Source organism: Staurois parvus, unplaced genomic scaffold, assembly GCF_062004578.1.
Source record: "Staurois parvus isolate SC_StPar_1 unplaced genomic scaffold, SC_StPar_1.0 ptg003209l, whole genome shotgun sequence".
Lineage (NCBI taxonomy): Eukaryota > Metazoa > Chordata > Amphibia > Anura > Ranidae > Staurois > Staurois parvus.
This window is the reverse complement of record NW_028321005.1, coordinates 9,812-36,135: the sequence shown is the minus strand read 5'-3', so window position 1 is coordinate 36,135 and position 26,324 is coordinate 9,812. Positions and strand designations below refer to the sequence as shown.

Here is a 26,324-nt window from a genome sequence, read left to right as displayed (position 1 = left end):
ATACCGACGCCGGCACCCACCCCCGACACCGGCACCCATCCCCGACACCCACACCCATCCCCGACACCCATCACCCACACTACATACCCCACTACTCAGCATCTATAAGAGAACACGGGGGAGGGGACGGCACCTCTGTACACTGGATGCTGGCTGTGCGCACATTTCACATCTGAACAGCTGCAATTTCTGCATCATCCAGCCAGGCAGCTGCGGCCATGAGGGACCCCTGAGAATTCAGTTCTGACTCCATCAGCAATGACTCCCCCAGAGACCCCAGACACACCTGCTGGCCTATTCCGGACCCATTGTACACCGGGATCCTGTGCTCAGCACCATCACGGATTCTGAGTCTCTGCAAAATAATTTTTCCATAGATTTGCGGTTCCATATTCTGATAACATTTCATTTAGAGACCTGTTTTTCCCTCTACTAGCTCTGTATATCAGGGACAGGCAGTGCAGCTGGCATTACGGCTTAACAACTGCAAAAATAAATGCCGTTAGAGTGGATATAAAGAAAGTTTTTTCATTTAGGTTTTGGGTGGTGCATGGAAAGAGGACAATCACTGTCACTGATACCAAAACAGAAATGGAGGGGAAGCCTTCCAGATGAGACACCTGTATAACGGGGATTTCCTTCACTTAGATAGGATTTTACTTCCTGTTGTATCTCCAGGACAGGAAGACACAGGAATCTCCTTAATGGGGACACAGTTCATACCATATATCCCTCTCCATGAGTGTGCTGGACTTTGGGGGGACATTGTGACCCTCGTAGGATTGCATCCTCTGGGACACCACCACAGCCAGTGAAGCTCCTCTCCATGAGTGTTCTGGACTTTGGGGGGACGTTGTGACCCTCGTAGGATTGCATCCTCTGGGACACCACCACAGCCAGTGAAGCTCCTCTCCATGATTAATCTGGACTTTGGGGGGACGTTGTGACCCTCGTAGGATTGCATCCTCTGGGACACCACCACAGCCAGTGAAGCTCCTCTCCATGATTAATCTGGACTTTGGGGGGACGTTGTGACCCTCGTAGGATTGCATCCTCTGGGACACCACCACAGCCAGTGAAGCTCCTCTCCATGAGTGTTCTGGACTTTGGGGGGACATTGTGACCCTCGTAGGATTGCATCATCTGGGACACCACCACAGCCGGTGAAGCTCCTCTCCATGATTAATCTGGACTTTGGGGGGACATTGTGACCCTCGTAGGATTGCATCCTCTGGGACACCACCACAGCCGGTGAAGCTCCTCTCCATGATTAATCTGGACTTTGGGGGGACATTGTGACCCTCGTAGGATTGCATCCTCTGGGACACCACCACAGCCGGTGAAGCTCCTCTCCATGATTAATCTGGACTTTGGGGGGACATTGTGACCCTCGTAGGATTGCATCCTCTGGGACACCACCACAGCCAGTAAAGCTCCTCTCCATGATTAATCTGGAGGAATTATCTGATCAGTTGAAGGTAATCCAGAAATCTGCTGACAGAGGCTGCAGACACCTCAGACGTTGGTCCTTCGGGAAGACGAAGGGGCTGCGAGGATCCCACCATGGCTCTGACCAATGAGGCCCATATGCTGATCACAACCGTGGTCTGCTCCTTTGTGGCTTTTATTGTTCTCACGTGTCTGTGCTACTTCACCTGCAGGCTGGCGGGGTAAGTCCTGTTCTATATGCCCCTCATATGTAGGATGGGGGGGGGTCAGCCTGGCCTAAAGTGTACCATCCTATCTGCCCCTTGAAGGACTGAGGATGTTCCATCCTGTCAGTTCCTTGATCTGGGGAACCAGGCTGGCAGGGGCAAGAACCATCCCATCAGTCCCTTGTATCTAGGATTGGCAGGGGTCAGCCTGGCCCCACAAGTACCATTTTGTCCACCCCTTGCAAGATTGGGAACCTGCCACCTTATCTGTATGTGGAGGGGTCAGCCTGCCAGGGCACGTATCATCCTATCCATCACTTGTATCAGGGTGCCAGGCTATCTGGGGCAAGAACTGTCCTACCAGCCCTTTGTATCTAGGACGAGGGGGAGGTGTACCATTTTATCTTCCCCTTGTAACTGAAGGGATCAATCTGGGTGGGCAAGAGTGTCCTATCCACCATCCCCATCAGCTCCTTGCAGGATTGGGATGCCATCCCATGCATTCCTTGTTATCTGCAGGAGTCAGCCTGGCAGGGAAAGCAATGTCCCTTCCACCTTATATCTGGGAAGCCAAGCTGGCAGGGGCAAGAGCCATCCCATCACCCCCTTGTATTGGAGAAGTCAGGCTGGCAGGGGCAAGAGCCATCCCATCACCCCCTTGTATTGGAGAAGCCAAGCTGGCAGGGGCAAGAGCCATCCCATCACCCCCTTGTATTGGAGAAGCCAAGCTGGCAGGGGCAAGAGCCATCCCATCACCCCCTTGTGTTGGAGAAGCCAAGCTGGCAGGGGCAAGAGCCATCCCATCATCCCCTTGTGTTGGAGAAGCCAAGCTGGCAGGGGCAAGAGCCATCCCATCATCCCCTTGTGTTGGAGAAGCCAAGCTGGCAGGGGCAAGAGCCATCCCATCACCCCCTTGTATTGGAGAAGTCAGGCTGGCAGGGGCAAGAGCCATCCCATCATCCCCTTGTATTGGAGAAGTCAGGCTGGCAGGGGCAAGAACGATCCTATCCTCCTCTAGTATTCAGGAAGCCAGGCTAGCAAGACAAGTACCATCCTCCCTGCCCCTTGTATTTGGATGGGTCAACCTAGCAGGGTATGTATTGTCCTGTCCACCTCTGGTAACTGGGAAGCCAGGTTGGCAGAGCAAGTACCGTCCCATCTGCCCCTTGTATACAGGAAGACAAGCTGGAAGTTGCAGGAACCGTCCTATCTGCCCTTGTATCTGGAGGGGCTGGCAGGTGAAGTACTGTCCTATCCACCCCTCGTGTCCTGGAAGCCAGCTTGAAACCTCCCTATCTGCCCCATTTATCGGGGGGGCCTATACATTCAGACAATTTAAGGCATAAGCGAGGGGAAAAAAAAAAACCTGGTGATCTTCGATTCTTCATGGACTGTTCCAACGATTTCCCAGATAGTTGGTTCCAATTAAAGCTGGAGAGGCAAATTCTGGTCAGGAGGGCATTTATAGTACGATTAAAGCCACAGCTATTTTTTGGCCGGGGCGGGTACGAGTCAGAACTTCAAGTTTTTATTGCCGAGCGTTCTCATTGGGGAGATAAACCCTTTTTATTCCAATGACACAAGGATATACAATAAGATGGTGCTGGCATCACCAGAACAGAGCAATGTCCCGACCGATCTTCTATCCCCTTCCCAGTCTACCGAATAAATGTGCTTCTGCCACTGTCCCCATAAGAAGTCTGCCATCATTTCCTGTCCTTGTGACACCACGTCCTTGGACCTGGTCATAAAGGGACACCATCACCACAGTCACTTCTAGCCACTTGTGAGCGAATCTTAAATCTACTTCCCTTTTCAGCAGCCCATGTATTGAAAGGTTGCCTCTTTGCTCCCTTTGAGGAAACTTGAGTGTACAGAAAACTTGCTTCCCCGCTGACCATGGTGGTTCTTGCCACCCACATGTTACTTCAGATTGTACAAGCCAACGGGTAGAAGAAAAAGGGTCAGCAGGGGAGCACGTCTACGACTTATGGGATGGCTGAATGCCTGCAGCAGCTGGGGGGACCAGGAGTTCCATGTCTTCCCCTATATACAAACCTAGGAACTGCTCTGGCCGGAGTTTGGCTTTAATCCATATGTACATGGCCTATTGGCAGGGGTGGCTGGCAAAATGTATGGAGACATTGAGAGGATCCACAATAAAATCTATGGTGTGCATGGGGCCCAAGGTACCAGTTTAGGGGGCCCATGGTGACCATTTGACCCGCTCATCAGTCACTTTGGACATTTTCTGTTGTGTGACCAGCAGATGACCTGCATCCATCTGTGTGATATCAGCCATGCTGACAGACAAGGAATGACCCCAGTAATGGAAGGAATTGGCCCCTCCAGCACATCATGGCTTCTTCCTGCATGGAGCCGAGTAATTAGCAGAGTGAGGAGATATGGAGCCAAACATCAATGTTATCACTCAGCGTGGGATTATTATGTTAGATCTTTTCCCACATATGAAGACATGCAGACAACGGCTAACCCATACAGCACTGTTCTGCTACACAAACCGAGAAGATTTCATGACGCCAACACCCAGTTCACCTCCAGCACAAAGAGCAACAGAAGAGTTCAGGCTGGTCACATACAAGGACACCTCAATGGGACATTAAACCAACTTGGCTGTATTACTGGTCCCTACAGATGCAATGAAAAGAAGTCAACATCTATGGACCATTCTAGAAGGCTACCACCTATTCAATGGTGTTCTCATCTCCAGCTTTTCCTCAAGGATAGGACCACCAGGAGTCCCCAGGCCACAAGGAAATACCAAAACAATCAGGTGTACCTACATGAAGAAAGCCTGTGTGGAAATGGGGGGGGGGGGGGGCAGAAGAGACCTGCAGCATCTTCATGGGGTAGTTTATGCCATTCATAGCTTACCAGCTGGCATTGCATTATTAGACAAGGAGGTTACCTGAAACTCTGTGGTGGTGACATTTGTAAGTAAAGATTGCACTTAGCTGAAGACCAACCCGGCTGTTCTATGGAGTACAAGATGGGAAAGAAATTGTACAAAAATGTTAATAAATGCAAATGGTCATCCAGCGGACCGACCGGCAATGGTCAGAGGGCTGCAATGGCTACCAGTCAGATTTTCATTCCTCTCTCCCCTCATCTCTCTCCAGGGTTGCACACAAAGTTCTGGAATTTTTCTGACAAGGCTATGAACCTCGGACGTCAGGAGAATGATCATTAAATTATGGACCCTTCTGCTCACAGTCAAGCTGTCAACATCTGTCAGCTTCCCAGGTAAGGGGGACCTGGCGGCCCAGTTTTGTATGGGGTAAGAACTTTAGATCATTTCTTTAAACCTACGAGCTGCTCTACTACAGATTTCTATAACTGCTCCTCAACTAGGAGGACAGTGCCATGATGATCCACACAGTGTCACCATTTCTGTTGTCCTCAGCAATGGACTGATAAAATCTGGTGACCACCCTTAATGCAAAATCACATGGTTCTTAGAGAAACCTGCACACCACTTTGTAGTAATCTGAGTGGGCTGGAGTAGAGGCCGCGGGCAGGCTAGAGTAGAGGCCGCGGGCAGGCTAGAGTAGAGGCCGCGGGCAGGCTAGAGTAGAGGCCGCGGGCAGGCTAGAGTAGAGGCCGCGGGCAGGCTAGAGTAGAGGCCGCGGGCAGGCTAGAGTAGAGGCCGCGGGCAGGCTAGAGTAGAGGCCGCGGGCAGGCTAGAGTAGAGGCCGCGGGCAGGCTAGAGTAGAGGCCGCGGGCAGGCTAGAGTAGAGGCCGCGGGCAGGCTAGAGTAGAGGCCGCGGGCAGGCTAGAGTAGAGGCCGCGGGCAGGCTAGAGTAGAGGCCGCGGGCAGGCTAGAGTAGAGGCCGCGGGCAGGCTAGAGTAGAGGCCGCGGGCAGGCTAGAGTAGAGGCCGCGGGCAGGCTAGAGTAGAGGCCGCGGGCAGGCTAGAGTAGAGGCCGCGGGCAGGCTAGAGTAGAGGCCGCGGGCAGGCTAGAGTAGAGGCCGCGGGCAGGCTAGAGTAGAGGCCGCGGGCAGGCTAGAGTAGAGGCCGCGGGCAGGCTAGAGTAGACGCCGCGGGCAGGCTAGAGTAGACGCCGCGGGCAGGCTAGAGTAGACGCCGCGGGCAGGCTAGAGTAGACGCCGCGGGCAGGCTAGAGTAGACGCCGCGGGCAGGCTAGAGTAGACGCCGCGGGCAGGCTAGAGTAGACGCCGCGGGCAGGCTAGAGTAGATGTCTTGCCCCCTTCAGCTGCCTTTTTGGGAAGGGCACATAACAGTGATATGAAAACACTCACCATAAGTGGCAAAGGCCTTGTTCTGAATAGGGCACAGCTAGGACACTTCCAAAAAAGCGGACACTTTGGCCCCAACTATACACTAGCACAAAAATGTTGGCATCATTTTCCAAGAGTGTAAGATGCAAAACATTGTATAGGTGGACGTTTGTGCTTTACCCGCTTTAGATTTCCGGGGACTCAGACGGTCCTTCTTGACATTCAGTTCTATCACAGTGAAGCTCCCTCAGTTTTAGGCAGATACAGAATGAAAGCCGCCCCTCGAATCCATATACCACTTGAACATATGCATGAAACTGAGCAGTTTTGGATGCAAATTGCAGAAACAAAATCCCATCCACACATGTACTTCTTCATATCCCAGCAGGGCAGAAGGTCCTGTTGCTTAGAGCCCTCAGACAAGACAATGGTTGAGAGCACAAGATATACATCTCCCTTCACTTCGTTTCAAAGTTTAGTAACAAAAGTTTCAAAACCTCAATAATATTTTTTTTTGCAGAGAAAGAGAAGAACCCCGACTACTGGCGTAAGCAGGCCCAGGACACCCTCAGCCAGGCACTGACCCTTCAGGACCTCAATAAGAATGTGGCCATGAATACCATCATGTTTCTGGGAGACGGTGGGTCACAAGGACTGTTATATGGGCTGTGCCAATGGACAGACCTGGATCAGTTTAAAAAATTCTTTGTGTTCTGCAGGTATGGGGGTGTCAACGGTGACTGCTACTCGGATCTTAAAGGGCCAACTAGCTGGACAACCAGGAGAAGAGACTGAGCTGGAAATGGACAAGTTCCCATATGTAGCACTCTCAAAGGTGAGCTAGATTTGTGCCACAACACAATGTACTGATGTGATCCGCAGCCCGCAGAGTCCAGGCCCAGCCCGCAGAGTCCAGGCCCAGCCCGCAGAGTCCAGGCCCAGCCCGCAGAGTCCAGGCCCAGCCCGCAGAGTCCAGGCCCAGCCCGCAGAGTCCAGGCCCAGCCCGCAGAGTCCAGGCCCAGCCCGCAGAGTCCAGGCCCAGTCTGCAAACTTGGCATCATCTAATTGACTAAGTAGGGGAAATGGCTTTTCTAGCAGAACACTCTGATGTCCAATACAGAGTTCTAAAACTGAAAGTATAGCCAAGTGACCGGCAAAGACCATACAACTAACAGAAGCCAACAAAGTCTATCCTCCCATACAAAAGTCAACACCTCCAGTGTCTCCTCTAAGGGTCCAAACTAGACACAAACATGCCAAGAAGGAAAAAAATACAGATGGGGGGGAGTTGCTGGTTCAGAGGATCACAATCAGGGGGGTAGACCAATTAAAACCAATTGCAGTTTCTGGTAGATGCTGGCAAATTAAACCCATCTAAGAGTTTGTTACTTGGTGCTCTGGTGGGTCTGCACATCTGTTGTGGCTTTTATGAGGACTCCCATCCCTTGATTTATTATGGAAAATACAACTGGATTGTTACCACTCAAAGCCTCAATGAGCAAGAAAAGACTGAACTTCAACTATAAAAATGGAAATAAAAGAAGAAGGATTTACTGCACAGCAAGGCAGTTAAAACGAATGATGCAAGTAATTATGTACACTAGTATATTGCTCTCAGTGGTGTTCTTTGTTCCACTTAGGTGGACCACCATGCCCAACCCCCCCAACAGCCACCAGTCCAAATCCACCAACAGTGATTTTCCTAGCTCCCTTTAGGAGAAAGGGAAACCCCACTTCTGCAACAGCCACTATGCTCAATTTTCCCAACAGCCACCATGCCCAATCCCTCCAAAGGCCCCCATGTCCAATCCACCAACAGTGGTTTACTTAGCTCCATTTAGGAGAAAGCAAAACCGCAATCCCCCAATGGCCACCAGGCCCAATTCCCCCCCAATAACTACCATGTCCAATCCACCAAAGTTGTTTTCTTTATTCCCTTTAGGAGAAAAGTAAAATCCCAATCCACCAACTGCCACCATGCCCAATTTCCACAATGGCCACCATGCCTAATCCCTTCCTAGTCCCTCCAATAACCACCATGCCCAATCACACAGTGGTTTATTAAGCTCCTTTTAGGAGAACGTAAAACCCCAATCCCCCAATGGCCACCTTGCCCAATCCCTCCCTAGTCCATCAAAATGGTCACCATGCCCAGTCCACTAACAGTGGTTTTCTTTGTTCCCTTTAGGAGAAAGTAAAACCCCAATCCACCAACAACCTTTATGCCCAATTTCTCCAACAGCGACAATGCCCAATCCCTTCCCAGTCTCTCCAATGGTCACCATGCCCAATTCACCAATATTTGTTTACTTCACTCCCTTTAGGAGAAAGGAAAGCCCCCAATCCCCCCGCCCAATGGCCACCAGACCCAATTCACCAACAGTGGTTTTCTTTGTTCCCTTCAGGAGAAAGTAGAATCCCAATCCAACAACCACATGCTCATTTTCCCCATTGGCCACCATGCCCAATCCCTCTCCAGTCTCTCCAATGGCCACCATTACCAACCAACAGTGGTTCACTTCGTTCCCTTTAGGAGAAGGCAAACCCCAATCCTCCCTCTCTGTGGGAGACCAGATACAGTGAAGGTGGAGTCCTGGGTTTAGTAACACTAAGACCAGTTCCAGGTTTCCCATCGATGAGCTGCGTGTGATAAAGGACACCCCTAGAACAACGAGTTCTGGTTGCAGCGATCTGACCAGACACACAGCTGGCTCATTGGCAGCATAAAACGTCATGAAAAGTTAAACAAAACACCTTTTTTTACTTCAATTCTTTTGGAAAAACTATAAAAAAAAAAAAAAAAAAAAAAAAAAGGACACTAAGTGTCCAACTAAGAAAAAAGAAAGAAAGGAGGGGGGGATGGGGGGTTGAAGGAGATTAAAAGAAAATGAACGGGACGTTTGATAGCGAGATGAAAGTCTACGGCTTCGGTTGAAAGACTCCAATTAAGCTCCACTAATGATCATATAGTAACAGATGAAGATGAATAGGGCGGGGGGCGGGGGGGGGGGGGGATTAAAGGGAAATGTCAATATCAGCCCAATTTTCATGCACAAATATCTTTCGATGACACGTTCGCCAACCGCAACAAATAACAGCGAAAGTGGTTTGCGACCGTTCCCATTAAGTGTTCAACCTCATGTGCCAAAACAATGAAGCAATTGTTTTATATAGCTCTGACATATACCGCAGCGCTGTACAGAGAACACCGAGCCAGTCACATCAATCTCTGTACAGAGGAGCTTACACTCTAATGTCCCCTCCCCCACAGTCACATCAGTCTCTGTACAGAGGAGCTTACGCTCTAATGTCTCCTCCCCCACAGTCACATCAGTCTCTGTACAGAGGAGCTTACACTCTAATGTCCCCTCCCCCACAGTCACATCAGTCTCTGTACAGAGGAGCTTACACTCTATTGTCCCCTCCCCCACAGTCACATCAGTCTCTGTACCAGAGGAGCTTACGCTCTAATGTCTCCTCCCCCACAGTCACATCAGTCTCTGTACCAGAGGGGCTGACACTCTAATGTCCCCTCCCCCACAGTCACACATTATTATTATACATTTATATAGCTCTGACCAGGGGCGGACTGACCATTTGGAAACTCTGGCACTGCCCAAGGGCCCGGGGTCAGTAGGGGGCCCCATGAGATGCCCCTGGTACCCTTTTCATAGGCTTTTTTGAGTTTGGGCAAGGACACAGGGGCCCCATGATCCCCTATTGCCCGGGGGCCCCATGAGTTGTCAGTCCGCCCCTGGCTCTGACATATACTGCAGCACTGTACAGAGAACACCGAACCAGTCCCATCAGTCTCTGTACCAGAAGAGCTTACACTCTAATGCCCCCTCCCCCACAGTCCCATCAGTCTCTGTACAGAGGAGCTTACACTCTAAGGTCTCCTCCCCCCCAGTCACATCAATCTCTGTACCAGAGGAGCTTACACTCTAATGTCCCCTCCCCACAGTCACATCAGTCTCAGTCTTCTGTAGAACAATCTTCCATAGACCAGAATGGGCAGACAAACCATCCATCGGCTCTGTCCCTAGGCCTGAATTGAGTGTTCCGAGTCCTCAGCACATTAGATGGTCTGGGTGGACCTGGAGTGAAGCGGGATTGGGGGCCAGCAAAGCGGGATTGGGGGCCAGCAAAGCGGGATTGGGGGCCAGCAAAGCGGGATTGGGGGCCAGCAAAGCGGGATTGATCTGGGAATATTTCTCCCGTGTTTTTCTTCCCAACCCCGAGTCACATAGATCTCGGTTCGGATCTTCCCTTACTATGGGTATCCCAGAGTCTCCTCTGGTGGACCACTGCATTCCTGTCCTGATCCCAACCATCACTGGTCAGGAAACCACCAGACGGCTCCCAGAATCCTCTGCTCCCAGAACACACAGCCACTTTATAAGCTGCCAGTAAGTTTTCGCTGGTCCCGGGGAAAGTTTCCAGTTGCAGTCTGTGGTTCCCGGCTGATGTCATGCGTGATAAATAAGCTTCGTCGTTCTTTACACAACAAAGTCCATCTCTTGTAATAAACCTAAAATTACAAAGTATTTATACCGCCGAGAACCAAACACGGCCCAGAGCGAGGACACGGAATTACCACCCCCACCAGGTACAGCCAACGCGGCCAATTCCAGGCTTCATAAATTAGGACTACAAATATCTGCAGAGCCAGCAAACACCTGCAGCAGCATTACCTGTATAATACCGACATATAGTGCCAACATCGGCCGTGGCCCCGTACAAAGGATACCTAGGGAATCCAACCCAACATTCACCAATCCATAATAGTCAGCCAATTAGTCTGATGAATGGGAATGTTGTGCCACGTACTGTGCGTGCTGATGGGGTCTCCATAGGTCACGTCATTGTAGAGACACGGCTTGTGTTACGTCCTCGGCTTGTACTCATTGGCAGTTTTATGGCCAAATAGAATATAAAAGTGGAGGATGGGTGACGGGTGACAGATGACAGACCCCCCCCCCCCCCCCAAAGATTAACCCATTGCAAACCTAAAGCTCCAGCAGATACATTGTGAGTCCACGTGTCCTGAACGCAACGTGTGAAGTTATGTTCTCAGTCTTGGTGGAGAATTCTCATTTTAGAACTAGGAGAACCCACCCAATCATGTGAGCACCGCGAGAACCACCGAGTCATGGAGGTCACATGACATTTGTTCACACAAATCTGCCGGCTGCGGCTGTTCCCGCCTCACACATGGAGGTAAAGTGACAGTTTAGCCAGTATGCTGCAGCCGTCATGGTGCATACAAAGCATAGAAGGCCATCAATTGATTCTGTATAAAGATACAAAAGCTGTATAAAGGGCTCCTCTGTCCTCTGCATGCCCTGTCAATGTCTTCCCCTTGATATCTGTATGGGGTGTCCATGCGTATATGTAACAAACCCCCACCCAGTCTGCGTTGAGTACTCCCGTTAGAATACCGCTTCCCCGTCCAAACACCAACCACAGCCAACCATACAAGACTAGACACCAGTCCTGAAGTAATCCAGAAAGTAGACTAGTTTATTTGAACACAGATACAAAATATATACACTCAGGGGACAATCCCCCCTCCCTGCATAATAACACAGGGCAGGACAATCCCCCCTCCCTGCATAATAACAGGGCGGGGCAATCCCCCCTCCCTGTATAATAACACAGGGCAGGACAGTCCCCCCTCCCTGCATAACACAGGGTGGGACAATCCCCCCTCCCTGCATAATAACACAGGGCGGGCCAATCTACATTTAGTAACAAGAGATACACCAGCAGACAGTCCAATCAGGAGGGAGGGCTGCTGGAGACACCCTCCACCAAGCCAATACACAAACACATACATCCCATAATAGTTTGCTCCCAAGCCTGACAAACAGAACAATGGGATGGAGCCACATGGCATTAAACAATCCACAACCCCTCCACCCCAATATTAGGACAGATCACCCTGTACCCCTAACAGGCACAGGGTGACTTACACATAAGAGGGATATGGGGAGCTGAGACAGGGGTCTCCTCACCTCTCCAAGGCTGTGAGCGGTGTTCCATGGGCCCCCCACCCAAAGTGACTCCCGTCACAGTATACCCCTCCGATATTTTATCTTGACACCTCTCATGTGGTATGTACACATTTCAGTCCTGCTTCCCGTTCTTTCCCAGCTTCCTTCTGCTCTCCCTCCCAGCTTCCTTCTGCTCTCCCTTCCTGGTCTAGTCTTTTCCATGTCTTTTGCTTTTTACCAAATTATGTGATGTTCTCTGTCTAGGGATGAATATTGACGCTCCCAGTGGCTTCCCTGGGCATTATTTTCGTTGAATTTTGGTATTCTTCTTGTTCCATCATTTGTGGTGTATGGTTTGTCACTGTCTTCGTTGATTATCTCACTGCTTATCGCCCATGGCCTGATCCCTCATGTCTGGTAACCAGGCATAAAAACAGTGGAGTACAAACTAATAAGGACACATTTGCCTCTAAAAAGAGGCCTCAAGGTCACCGCGGTATATTGCCTCTGCAGTTCTTGCAAGAAAAAGTTGGACATGCTGCGGACGGAGATTTACCGCTACGCTCAAATTGCCCATTTCCTAACCTCTCTAAAACGGACTGTAACGGAACCGACCCCAGATTGCGCTTGGGTACTTCCGTTAGACTACCGCTTCCCCATCCAAACACTGACCACAGCCGACCATACAAGACTAGACAACACCAGTCTTGAAGTAATCCAGAAAGTAGACTAGTTTATTTGAACACAGATACAAGATATATACACTCAGGGGACAATCCCCCCTCCCTGCAGAATGACACAGGGCGGGGAAATCTACATTTAGTAACAAGAGACACACCAACAGACAGTCCCATCAGGAGGGAGGGCTGCTGGAGACACCCTCCACCAAGCCAATACACAAACACCCCATAATAGTTTGCTCCCAACCCAGACAAACCATAGAACAATGGGATACAACCAAATGACATTAAACAATCTACAACCCCGACCCCAATATTAGGACAGATCCCCCTGTACCCCTAACAGACACAGGGTGACTTATACATAATAGGGATATGGGGAGCTGAGACAGGGGTCTCCCCACCTCTCCAAAGTGAGCTGGGTTCCATGGGCCCCCCACCCAAAGTGACTCCCATCACACGGACCTTCTGCCACTCCCATGGAATACTCATGCCAACACAAACATTCCGGATATATATGGTAGACCTATGACATGCTCACCAACCAAGACATCAAGCTGCCCTATGTGACTAAACAGGAGCAGGACATCGGGGGGGAAACGCTTGAATTGCCAGACTGGCATAAGCTGGCACAACACGCCTTGAAAAATCTAGTCAATACCTCTCTAAGAGAGGCCAATTACAAAGGGTTTCTGTGATGGTACTTTGGTTCTGCCGGAATAGCTTTGTGGGTCCCGAGTGCCTCCCCTCTTTGCTGCAGAGGTTGTGGCCAGGAGGGCTTGGCCTACCATATGTGGCGGATATGCCCAAAAGTCAAAAGATATCGCATCCGCACGTATAACCATTTACTCTTACTGGCGTTACCTCCATCAAATCTCCACAACAGGCACTATAGGGTCGTCCAGTGGAAGGCGCCTCGAAACCCATTAGAGGAGTGAGAACATTCATATTCATAGTGGCACGTATCGCTATTGCCAAGTCTCCAATGGTTCGGTTTGAATTATTGAAGACGAAGCGGTCTTGGGTCATGATAAACGAATGCCTTTCGGTGCTCTGAAATGATCAACTGCTGTTATTCTAGAACATGTGGGATCCTTGGATCCAACGCCTGATGGGTGATACCAGTGTAACTAGACATCTTCCCGACCCTCGAGTGGACTCTTGCCCCTACCTATACCTTTTCCCCTCTTCACTACTATGGTTTCTTAGATCCCTGTTTACTCGAGGAATCTCCTTGACCCATACATGGTTGTTTGAGAGTTTGCATTATCTATGGCAAACGCTCTGATGCCGTACGGAGTTTTAAAAAACAATTTTGGAGATATTGCATTCCGTGGGTCAGCTAGTTAGGTCAGGGGAGACCTCAATGGCGGTCTATGCAATACTCAGGGATTCTGAATAGTTTTTGTATTTTGCTGTGCTTTGACCAACTTGTTTAACACCGCGACCAGCTGAAGGTCTTTTGTACTTTTCCCAGCATTTCATATGTTCCTTATTTGTTCACTGAAAACCTAATTAACATATTCCAAACAAAAAGAGGCCTGAAGGTAAAAAGGATTTAGACTTAAAAAAAAAATAGAAATTGTCATTTTAACCAAGGCATAGTGAACAACTTGGCCTGGGCACCTAGGTTTGGGTGACCCACGGTCCTGAACGGAACAAGTTGCGGGTTGTGCCAAGATCTGGGGTTTCTGAAATGGAAAATTTTGCTTTGCTGAGACGGGTAACTGGATTACCAATACAGCAATCCCCTTGTATTGCTTTTCTTGATGGGCCAGGTGAGAATGCGCCTCATATTCAAAGTTCGGTCTTTTGTCCTAGTAGCCAAGATTACTATAGCCAAATAAAAAAAAAAAAAAAAAAAAAAAAAGCAAAAAAACTTTATTAAGGATTACAAACCATGAAAAGATGACCAGCATTCTGAACGATACTAGAATGCAATTCGATAAGGTTTGGGGGCCGTGGGCCCTGTATATGCGTGTCACTATCTTCTTAATGTAACGGAGACCTCCAGCTCCTACCATTTCCTTTTCTTCCATTTCTTTTCTATAATCCTCTTATCTCTTCTTTATGTTACCTTTAGTTTAAAGTTCTTATGAGGCAACTTCGGGGGGCCGGGAGCCATGGCCGTCCAGCGGGGGGCCGGGAGCCATGGCCGTCCAGCGGGGGGCCGGGAGCCATGGCCGTCCAGCGGGGGGCCGGGAGCCATGGCCGTCCAGCGGGGGGCCGGGAGCCATGGCCGTCCAGCGGGGGGCCGGGAGCCATGGCCGTCCAGCGGGGGGCCGGGAGCCATGGCCGTCCAGCGGGGGGCCGGGAGCCATGGCCGTCCAGCGGGGGGCCGGGAGCCATGGCCGTCCAGCGGGGGGCCGGGAGCCATGGCCGTCCAGCGGGGGGCCGGGAGCCATGGCCGTCCAGCGGGGGGCCGGGAGCCATGGCCGTCCAGCGGGGGGCCGGGAGCCATGGCCGTCCAGCGGGGGGCCGGGAGCCATGGCCGTCCAGCGGGTGCCGGGAGCCATGGCCGTCCAGCGGGTGCCGGGAGCCATGGCCGTCCAGCGGGTCGTTTGCTTAGAGGTTTCCTACTTTCCTGGCTATTGATCTCATTACGGATTCTGACTATTTAGGTGATGATTTATTGTTGTTTTCTACTTTTTTACAATTGAAACTTTTCCAGGAGAGTTTGAATGTTACAAAGAAATTTCAAAAATTTACTTAATAAAAACTTACCAAAATGTGAAAAGAGAAAAAGAAAAAATGATTATGGGGGGTTGCTTAAGGAAAATGCCAAGTGTCTGGCTCTCATGCCAATTCCTGTGGACCAATACTTTGAGAGTTGCTGACCTGTGCAAGCATGCAGCCAGCAAAACCAAGGTATGTTCTAAGTTGATTCAAAGTATTGAAGTCACTGAACAGAACAGCCAGGTAACTAGATTTTGCAGAAGGAGACAGCAATGAGCGCCCTAAGAGGTGCATACTCCTTCCAGAGCAGTAATGCAGAACAGCCGCTTCAGTGCTGGAGAATTAGCAGGGGAGTCAGAGGCCACCGAGGGAGGACATGGCCTATCAGAAAGGTCTCTACTAAACATTCTCTTTAAGTAAAAGGATAGCCAGAAATGACCATGTGTATGAAGACGATAGGTGAACGTAAACCTGTCTCTCTCCCGCAGACTTACAACACGAACGCCCAGGTTGCCGACAGCGCCGGCACTGCCACAGCCTACTTGTGTGGTGTCAAAGCCAACGAGGGGACAGTTGGTGTGAACGCGGAAGTGGTGCGGGGTCAATGTAACACCACTAAGGGCAATGAGGTGGACTCCATCCTAAAGTGGGCCAAAGAGGCAGGTACGTTGTGGCAAAGAGACCCAATACTGAATGCAGAGGTGAACTCTTCCCCAATGTCAGGGCCGTAGATTTTACCAGCCATTTGCAAAACTTAAAGATCTGTTTCATTTGAATTGGAAGTTGTTTCAACGAGGGCCACTCAGGCATCGAGACCAAGTGTCTAAGCAGGACACACATTTGGGGAAATCGTAATCAAAATCTGAATTTGTAGCCAGGAGCAAACATTCTAAAGATTCTTATTCCAATCCCTTCATCTGGAGACCAAAGCCTCTCCCATTGGCATTGTGCCGTTTAATCAAACCACCCACCAGGTTATGGAGGCAGATCCATAGGTTCTCACACATTTATACCATTCCTCTTCCAGGGAAATCAGTTGGAGTGGTGACCACCACCAGGGTAAACCATGCAACCCCCAGTGCTGCCTACGCCCACTGTTCCAACAGAGACTGGTTTTCGGATAATGAGATGCCCAAAGAAGCTGTGGAAGAAGGGTGCAAGGACATCGCCTGGCAGCTCATGTACAATGTTCCTGATATAGAGGTAAGACTACACATTCTATGGCCAGAGATGACCATAGACTGACAAGGACCCATATGAAAAAGGCATCATTTCAGCTTCATATTACCAGCTTAACAAAATGATTTTAGGATTTTTGACACCAGATACCACTATTTTGCAGTCATCCTCTACCACATAACAGCACTAAACCATTTTTCCTGGAATCACTAGAGGTTCTACTACAACTTTTTCTTTCAAGTAGCCATAGTTCCAATTCCATAGATCTAAAATGGTTCATCAACCCTACTGACATCTGGTCCTTCTGCAGAAGAGCCCAGATGACCAGCATTGGGAAGCGTTCCCTCCACTATCATAGCCCGATTGACCCCCTCCTCCATGGCCCCAACCCCCACCATCACGGCCCCACCGACCCCCTCCTCCACGGCCCCACCGAGCCCCTTCTCCACCGCCTTCATGGCCCCACCGACCCCCTCCTCCACGGCCCCACCGACCCCCTCCTCCACGGCCGCCATCACGGCCCCACCGACCCCCTCCACCGCCGCCGCCATCACGGCCCCACCGACCCCCTCCACCGCCGCCGCCATCACGGCCCCACCGACCCCCTCCACCGCCGCCGCCATCACGGCCCCACCGACCCCCTCCACCACCGCCGCCATCACGGCCCCACCGACCCCCTCCACCGCCGCCATCACGGCCCCACCGACCCCCTCCACCATCACGGCCCCACCGACCCCCTCCACCGCCATCACGGCCCCACCGACCCCCTCCACCACCGCCATCACGGCCCCACCGACCCCCTCCACCACCACCATCACGGCCCCACCGACCCCCTCCACCACCATCACGGCCAAAATGACTGCTAAAATGGCTCTTTTATGGGCCATCTGATCTCTTCACAGTACATCTACCCTTCAACCTTTGTCTGACAAATACTGACATTATTAACAGATGTTTGGCAAAAGGTGAGAAATCCCAGGATTTGACTTTAACAAATGACACTATTATAGTAATTAACCCAAATAGTGTCTCATTGGTGGTATACGGTCTGTGCCATCTTCCAAGTCCCAGTAATACTGACTGGATAATGGACCTGGAGATCTAAATATGACTTTACCGCTGAAAAATGGGCACCTCATGTTGAGTTGGTTACTTACATTTTTCAAAGCTGCAGAATGGAACCAAAGCTTGAAAAGGACGGGCTTCACTAGAAGAGAAACATTCTGTTAGACCGCCAGGAGGATAATCATGTTATATTAGTACTTACGTTTTTCCTGTTTTAGGTCATCATGGGAGGGGGAAGAAAATACATGTTCCCTAAAAACACCCCCGACATCGAATACCCCAAAGAAGAGAAGGCAAATGGGTCAAGGCTGGATGGGCTAAACCTGACTAAGATCTGGCTAGAAAATAAGCCACCTAATAAGGTGAGTTATGAATCCCACCCAGTCATAAAGGTGAAAATGACCACAAGAGGCCACCAAGAGGTCGTAGAGCAAAGATCAAGGAGTTTCCAGTAACCCTTTCTACTAAAGCCATGTAGCAAAATATTCTTTCCTACTTTTAAAAGGAAACCTTACCAGCTAGTCTTCTACATTGAACGTCCACCCCAAGTCAAGTTCTTACCGGTTTCATATACAGCAGATAGGGTTTCTTTGACTGGTCCTGAATCCATATAGTCGGTCACTCCGATCATCTCCAGCCCTGCAGACAACATACAGGAGAGGATTTTCTTGTGTGCGGTTAGAGTTACTTTGAGGTTTAGCCTAGCCATTCTACAGTGTGCTCTAGAGATTGTGTACCCAAGCAGGTTGACAAAGGAATCCCGGCAAGCCACAGGTTCCGCTTCTCCATGCTGTGCACATGGAAAGCCTGAAAATATCCTGTAATCATGATCCTGCCTGGCTACAGCAGGATAAACCATGTTCAGGATAAACCATGTTCAGGATAAACCATGTTCAGGAGTATTTCACAATCAGCAGAAACCTTATTGGGTGGCTGGTGATAACAGAAGTCCAAACACACCAAGAGGTTTAGGTCAGGCAGTTTTGAAAGTGACCATCACATGTCTCCTTGTCTAGGCAAGCAGACAATTTTTAATTAGATCCTTCGAGAACCACTTGTAAGACCTACAGACTGCAAAATGGGAGCTAGATTTGAATCAATGGGCAATGGTGTTAAAAGGATTACTGCGCAATGGTTCCAATCAGGGACGGACTGACCATTTGGAAACTTGGGCACTGCCCAAAGGACCGGGGTCAGTAGGCGGCCCCATGAGATGCCCTGGTACCTTTTTCATAGGCTTTTTTGAGTTTGGGCAAGGACACAGGGGCCCCATGATCCCCTATTGCCCGGGGGCCCCCATGAGTTGTCAGTCCGCCCCTGGTTCCAATGGAGCGGGAGTGCTAGGAAACTTGTCCCTAAGGCAGGCCAAAGACGAGTCAAAAAAGAGAACACATACTGTTGGTCATAAAATTAAAAATGGCGCATATCACAGTGCCATCATTTGTTTAATTTTTCTGAACAAAATCCGCCAGGTTGGATCAGGCACTTTAGTTTGTGACATGGAGATCACATGATACAATTGGCACACTAATGTTCCAGAAAAAACCCCACCATGAATTTTAGTTCAGTTTTTAACTCTTCTATGGTCCGATTATGGCTCGGAAAATGTATATATATAGCATTTCAGACCTCATGGGGTTTATTTACTAAAGCTGGAGAGTCCAAAATCAGACTCCCTTCTGCATAGAAACCAATCAGCTTCCAGGTTTCATTGCCAAAGCTTCATTGAACAAGCTGAGGTTAGAAGCGGATTGGTTTCTATGCAGAAGGGAGTCTGATTTTGCACTCTCCAGCTTTAGTAAATAAACCCCCATGTGTCCAGGCCTTGCATCCGCCTCTCAACATTTGTACCCTAGAGAAACCAATTTTCAAGACTCAGTGAACCCCTACTGAAATAAATTCATTGGGGGTTATTGTGAAATTGTCCCTTAGATTGGTCAGTGGAAAGAATGCCCCTTACAATGGTTTGTCTGAACCCCACCCTGGCAAACAGCTAAAAGGGTGTCTTGCCGTCGACTACGCCAGGTGGCTTTGGACTCAGACCTATGCAGGCATCAAATGAAATGGTCAACCAGCCATCAGCTCAAGGAGCTCTGGAGGAATGCTCGGGTTCCATGGAAACCTTGGTTGGGAATGGCTGCTTTAGACAATATGCAGGTCGGCTGAGTGTTCCAATAAGTGTTCAGATAACAGAAGCCTGAATAAGTGAATGGAGCCCATAGAGCAGGATAAGGCCGTTCCTACGCTCCAGGCAATTCTTCAGCCCAATTTATACACAAACCTTGCTTGTCATTTGGTTTATAACTGGTCTGCTATGTAGGTCTCATCTACCAACCTCGTATAACACAAAAAAACAGGTTATTAGGTTTGCCTAAAAAGTTGCCAACCAAAAGTGGTATCTGATGACTGTCTATTCGCAGAAAGCACGCTATGTGTGGAACAGAGACCAGCTGATGGAACTGAAACCACAAGACGTTGACTATGTCCTGGGTAAGTGGTGTTCTGTGGAATATGTTCAACTGTCCTGGGAAGATGCAACATTTCCAGGTTTACATGCATCTGAATAACGAGTGGCAGCCGTGAGAAGGCTCGGTCAGCAGCCGCCCCCCCCTTGGAAGGCTGACCACTGAGGGCAACTTTTTCCAAATGCGTTAAACCGGGGATCTACAGACTCCCTAAACAAAATGGCCAGAATATTGTCCTTTAAGCCTGGTACACACGATCAGAAAATTATACGAAAAATACCGTTCTTGCCTCGATCGTACGAAAATCTGATCATTCGTTCACAGCTTTCTTCTGAAATTATTCGAAGGGACAAACATGAAAAGTTTGTACCAGATCGTACGATTTTCATTAGTACAGTCTTCATCCGAAAAGACAATTACATTACTTCCAAATTTTTATTTGGTCATACAAGAATTTTTGTAACCTCTTCACTTTCAATATGAGACTAGCATGCAAAATATAAAAAACAACAGATGATCATTCGTCTGATATTCTCAGTGTGTACAGGGCTTAAGACTTTAGGGGGGGCTGGACTGGACAGCAGGAGTGGATGTTTTCCTGGCACCAGTGGAAGAAAACATTGCCACATCTGGTATTCGGGAGAAACACTGCCCCATCATTGGCGTCAGTGGGGGGGAATAGTGCCCCATCATTGGCGTCAGTGGGGGGGAACAGTGCCCCATCATTGGCGTCAGTGGGGGGGAACAGTGCCCCATCATTGGCGTCAGTGGGGGGGAACAGTGCCCCATCATTGGCGTCAGTGGGGGGGAACAGTGCCCCATCATTGGCGTCAGTGGGGGGGAACAGTGCCCCATCATTGGCGTCAGTGGGGGGGAACAGTGCCCCATCATTGGCGTCAGTGGGGGGGAACAGTGCCCCATCATTGGCGGCAGTGGGAGGAACAGTGCCCCATCATTGGCGGCAGTGGGAGGAACAGTGCCCCATCATTGGCGGCAGTGGGAGGAACAGTGCCCCATCATTGGCGGCAGTGGGAGGAACAGTGCCCCATCATTGGCGGCAGTGGGAGGAACAGTGCCCCATCATTGGCGGCAGTGGGAGGAATAGTGCTCCAATTTTTGGTGTCCGTGGGAGAATTGGTGCCCCATTGTTGTCAGTTGGCAAAATAGTGCCTTGTATCAGTGGGAGGTATAGTGCCCCAAGGGCTGGATAAGAGCAAGGCCAAGGGCAGTCCCTGGCCCCCGGTGCTCAGGTTGGAGACCACAGAGGGGGGGGATGAATCATACTACAGCTTACGCACAGTCAGCCCAGTGTAGGATCCAGTAGCCAATCCCACCACTGATAATTGGCGCTCAAGGATGGCTTTTTAATAATACTATTGTTCTATATTGTAACAGAAACGTACTCAATTGTACATGAAGTTACTTTAAGGAACCCCCCCCCCCCAATACAAACACCATACTAGCTTCAGGTCATTCACGATACAGTTACACAATAATGTCATTATAAACACAAGATGAAGAAACCCTGGCAAGTCTGTAGCAATGTTGGGCGTTTGTCAGGATTCAGTGGGCTAGGCCGACATTTACATCCCAAAAATGATCCAATACACTGGAAAATGTTAAACATTAACTTCCTGAGAAAAGCTCAGCTATCCGATGTCTATTCCTCCAGCTCTCTTTGAACCCAGCGATATGCAGTATGAACTGGACAGGAACACAAGTACAGACCCCTCCCTGGTGGAGATGGTGAAAGTGGCCATCAGTATTCTGAAGAAAAACCCCAAAGGCTTCTTTCTCCTGGTGGAGGGTAAGTGCCGTCTTCTATATTGAGTGACAATAGGACTGGGAAAATCCTCAAAACTTGAAGTAAAAGGAACACACTCCCATAAAATCACACCCCGATATAGAGAGGCCTATGGCTCCCGATATAGAGAGGCCTATGGCTCCCGATATAGAGAGGCCTATGGCTCCCGATATAGAGAGGCCTATGGCTCCCGATATAGAGAGGCCTATGGCTCCCAACAGATGGGAGAGAAGTATACATAGTTTGTGTTCTGGGCGCTTTCCATGTATCTTTGACACAAACACAAAGAAAACCAGAAATCAAAAAGGAAGTCACAAATTGTTCCAAATCCTTTTGAAATCCAGAAGTCAGACAGATAATCTTGGCTATTGTTTGCACAAGGACATCTGTATGTAGACAAAGGTCCGGCTTAAAACCGATACGGCGTTCTTGTCATAGTTCATATGGGAAAGTTGCCAGTTTAGAAAGCTTCTTCAGGCAACAACCTTGATAATTTCTTCCATATTTAGACAAGTGAAATCCATTTTTTTCTAGTTTACAATTACATTTGTGAAGCTTTCCATCCTGAGGTCATAGCATGCGACCTTCAGATGACATAAGAGGCCACACCAAGGTGTCCCAGTTCATTTGGTGTCCAAGACCATCCACCACAGGGCTGGTTCTCTCTCTCTCTCTCTCAGAGTGTTGGGGAATGACTCGGGGCCCAGTCACTTGTAGAACAGTAGGTATTGGGACAAAGTGTGAGGTACAAGCAGTCCCAGCGCAAACCAAGCTGGCCTACAGAAACTCACAGATTGGCTTTATAGATGCAAAGAGTATCTTGGCAATTACTTCCTAAGGCAGGAGGGCCTAGAAGGTCCTTTTGGTAACTTCTCCCTCCACCAGTTACTCACCAACTCTATGCAGGGGGGGGGGGGACAGACCCAGGTGCCTTTTTTCTTTAGTCAGCAACAGTTTGTAGCAATATCTCAGATGGTGAGACTCTTCCAACATACAATCCCTTAGACCTAAGCGCAAGGGACCCAGAACATAGCATACCAACCCCATGGGCAGGGGTCAAGAACCCTCTGGAAGGGCTGTCCCAAGTATTAAACCACCTACCTAGCCCAAAGTACCAGCAAAGTGGTTTGCTGGACTGAAATCTTAACTCCGGTTTATGACCCCTCTGGCAGATTCCAGGAGCATGCCGAACAGCAGCTTACAGACTAAACTTGAGCTTAGGCACTTTAGAAGTGAAGATAAATTTAGGCCGGCTATAGCGCAACTGCTCCCTGCAAAAGGCAGAGGACAACCCTCATCACATAAGTGGAGTGTGGCGTCACCCCAAGCTGTACTAAGCCATTGTATACCTCTCAGGCGCGCTAAAACATTGCGTAGGGCAACGATTTACAGCAACCATGTAGGAAATGTAATTTGTTTTACAAAAAACCAGAATATCGTGGAACTTTCTCCAATATCTTTTAACAGTCTGAACATCCTCATGAAATATAACAAGGTATATATTCAGGAAGCAAGAAACGCTGAGGATTGCAAGTAAAAAAAAGGTTCTGATCGTAATTGTGTTCCTCTACTGAACAGGTGGACGTATAGACCATGGACACCATGAAGGAAAAGCCAAGTACGCTCTACACGAGGCCATAGAGATGGACAATGCGATTGGCTTGGCAGGGGAGATGACCTCCACTGAGGACACACTGACGGTCGTCACCGCTGATCACTCCCATGTCTTCACATTCGGAGGATACACCCATCGGGGAAACTCCATTTTCGGCACGTTATAATTTTTTTGCTTTTAAAGTTTAAAATAAAAAAATATCTATCTAAACATTTTGTAGGATTTTCTAAGACTCCCCCAGTTTCTCAACTTTTATAATTTTGCTAAAATATCAAAAATTAACATGGATAACGAAGTAAAGGTTCAGCTGATGCAGTAAATATCACAACACCGGCAAACAAATGGGATTTAGGAGGTTATCTTTGACCACATATGGTCTCGTAACAGAGGAGAACGGAATGGAAAGTTCATGTGTCAATAGACAGGAGATATACTGCAGGAACATTCCGGTTTTATCTTCAGAGAATGAATGATGACCCGTCATTTCTGCTCATTTCAGGTTTAGCTCCAGCACTAAGTGACGTTGACCAGAAACCTTTGACCTCCATCCTGTACGGGAACGGCCCCGGCTACAAACTTGTGAGCGGGAGCAGGGAGAACGTCTCCACTGTGGACTATAGTAAGTAAAGCCATGCAGTGATGGAAGGGATCGCCCCAAACCACCCTGTAGAAAAGGCCACTGTACCAATTTATTGAACCGAACTCATGGCCTTCCAACATTCATGTAAGGAGACAAGGCAAGTTCAATTTCAGGATTAGGATTACATAACTAAAAAACACATTTATAGAACTCACAGACTAACAGGAGACTTCTGTCCTTGAACCGTGGAACCAAAAGACTAGTTGCCTGGCTTCTCTTCTGAGTTTTTAATACTCAGGGAACTTCTACAATTTCTGTCCAATTTATTTAAAAAAAAAATATTTGAAGGTCCTCTTCAGCATCTCACATCTTTACACCTAAATTAAACATTCACCAAAACCAGGGATACAGCATTCCACCACCTCATGAATATTAGAAAGTCAGAGTGAGAAGTTCTTTACACACATTTGCACAACTATCATCGATAGTGGCAGGATCTCTCAACATCCTACAGGATACCTTCGATCCTCTAGACCAGTGTTCTCCAAACTGCGGCCCGGGCGATGGATGCAACCCTTTGCTTGCCTTTTCCCAGCCCTTGGGACACTATTCTTTCCACGGATATGAGCCACAATTCTGCCGACAACGATGGGGCACGCTTCCTCCCACTGACACCAATGATGGGGCACGCTTCCTCCCACTGACACCAATGATGGGGCACGCTTCCTCCCACTGACACCAATGATGGGGCACGCTTCCTCCCACTGACACCAATGATGGGGCACGCTTCCTCCCACTGACACCAATGATGGGGCACGCTTCCTCCCACTGACACCAATGATGGGGCACGCTTCCTCCCACTGACACCAATGATGGGGCACGCTTCCTCCCACTGACACCAATGATGGGGCACGCTTCCTCCCACTGACACCAATGATGGGGCACGCTTCCTCCCACTGACACCAATGATGGGGCACGCTTCCTCCCACTGACACCAATGATGGGGCACGCTTCCTCCCACTGACACCAATGATGGGGCACGCTTCCTCCCACTGACACCAATGATGGGGCACGCTTCCTCCCACTGACACCAATGATGGGGCACGCTTCCTCCCACTGACACCAATGATGGGGCACGCTTCCTCCCACTGACACCAATGATGGGGCACGCTTCCTCCCACTGACACCAATGATGGGGCAGAATTCCTCTCCTTTATACCAAATGTGGCAATGTTTACTATCACGGATTCCAGAAAAATTTCCACTCTTGCTGGTTACATTCCGGCCCCCTAAAGTCTGAAGGACAATAAACTGGCCCTTTGTTTTGAAAAGTTTGGAGACCTCTGCTCTAGACTGTAGACCAATATGTACATCTCATTGTCTTACAGCTCAAGCTGGATACCAGGCTCAGTCCGCTGTTCCTCTGAGGCAAGAAACCCATGGCGGAGAAGATGTTGCCATTTTTGCCAAGGGGCCAATGGCTCATCTCCTGCACGGCGTCCATGAGCAGAATTATATACCTCATGTCATGGCATACGCCTCCTGCATTGGACAGAACCAGAACCACTGCAATTCCAGAAGCTCAGGCCACAGCTTAAAGACCTCAATCACTCTGCTGTCCTCCACTTTATCAGTCCTTGCTGCACTCCAATTGTTTTGAGTGAGGAATGTCAGTTCTACCTCACCCCATGCTGGTCCACACTCAGCAGGCAAGATCTACTACCAAAAACTTTTCTTACAGCTGCCAATCAACAGTAATCAGTGTGGTCCAAACTTGGAAGACCTAAAAAGGGCCCAATGGGAGCCATTTCCATCCGGCAGGCCCAGCGGGAGCCATTTCCATCCGGCAGGCCCAGCGGGAGCCATTTCCATCCGGCAGGCCCAGCGGGAGCCATTTCCATCCGGCAGGCCCAGCGGGAGCCATTTCCATCCGGCAGGCCCAGCGGGAGCCATTTCCATCCGGCAGGCCCAGTCCCAGCTCCCATAGTCATGCCAGGAAATGACCCTTAAAGTGGGTTTTATAAAATAAAGACAGCTTGCTGCCAAGGGGTCACTTGTGTTTGATATATGAAACCACTAAGAAAAGACTGCCAAGATGACAGTTCAGACTGTCCCTCGAAAATTTTGATCAACAGCTTCCTTGATTTAAATCTGCCAATATAAAAATTTTAATTGTACATAAAGATTAAAAAATAAATAAATAATAAACACCATAAAACATCCATGTAGAAAGGTTTTCATTGTAGTCGATCTTAAAGATCTTCATTTGTTGCACAATATACATGTTCCTTGGTGGGTGTCCAACCCCCGCGTTGTTCCTCAAACTGGTAGATTACCTCTCATGAAAGGC

At 49.2% G+C, this 26,324-nt stretch overlaps 1 protein-coding gene across 1 annotated transcript; it reads left to right on the top strand.

Moving 5' to 3' along the window:
* Positions 1–4,731: 4,731 nt before the first annotated feature.
* On the top strand, positions 4,732–26,196 carry ALPL (alkaline phosphatase, biomineralization associated). Its single transcript, XM_089667353.1, has 11 exons — positions 4,732–4,919; positions 6,435–6,554; positions 6,634–6,749; positions 15,755–15,929; positions 16,294–16,469; positions 17,729–17,872; positions 19,931–20,000; positions 21,648–21,782; positions 23,358–23,549; positions 23,894–24,013; positions 25,363–26,196. The coding sequence occupies exons 1-11, from the start codon at positions 4,856–4,858 to the stop codon at positions 25,632–25,634; spliced, it is 1,584 nt and encodes a 527-aa protein (XP_089523479.1). The 5' UTR covers positions 4,732–4,855; the 3' UTR covers positions 25,635–26,196.
* The last annotated feature ends 128 nt before the right edge of the window (positions 26,197–26,324 follow it).

Excerpts from the sequence above, each read along its gene's own strand:
- ALPL (XM_089667353.1), top strand. The coding sequence starts at position 4,856 with ATGATCATTAAATTATGGACCCTTCTGCTCACAGTCAAGCTGTCAACA. Across the intron at positions 15,930-16,293 it reads AAAGTGGGCCAAAGAGGCAG|GGAAATCAGTTGGAGTGGTG; the intron begins GTACGTTGTGGC and ends TTCCTCTTCCAG. Across the intron at positions 16,470-17,728 it reads ACAATGTTCCTGATATAGAG|GTCATCATGGGAGGGGGAAG; the intron begins GTAAGACTACAC and ends TTCCTGTTTTAG.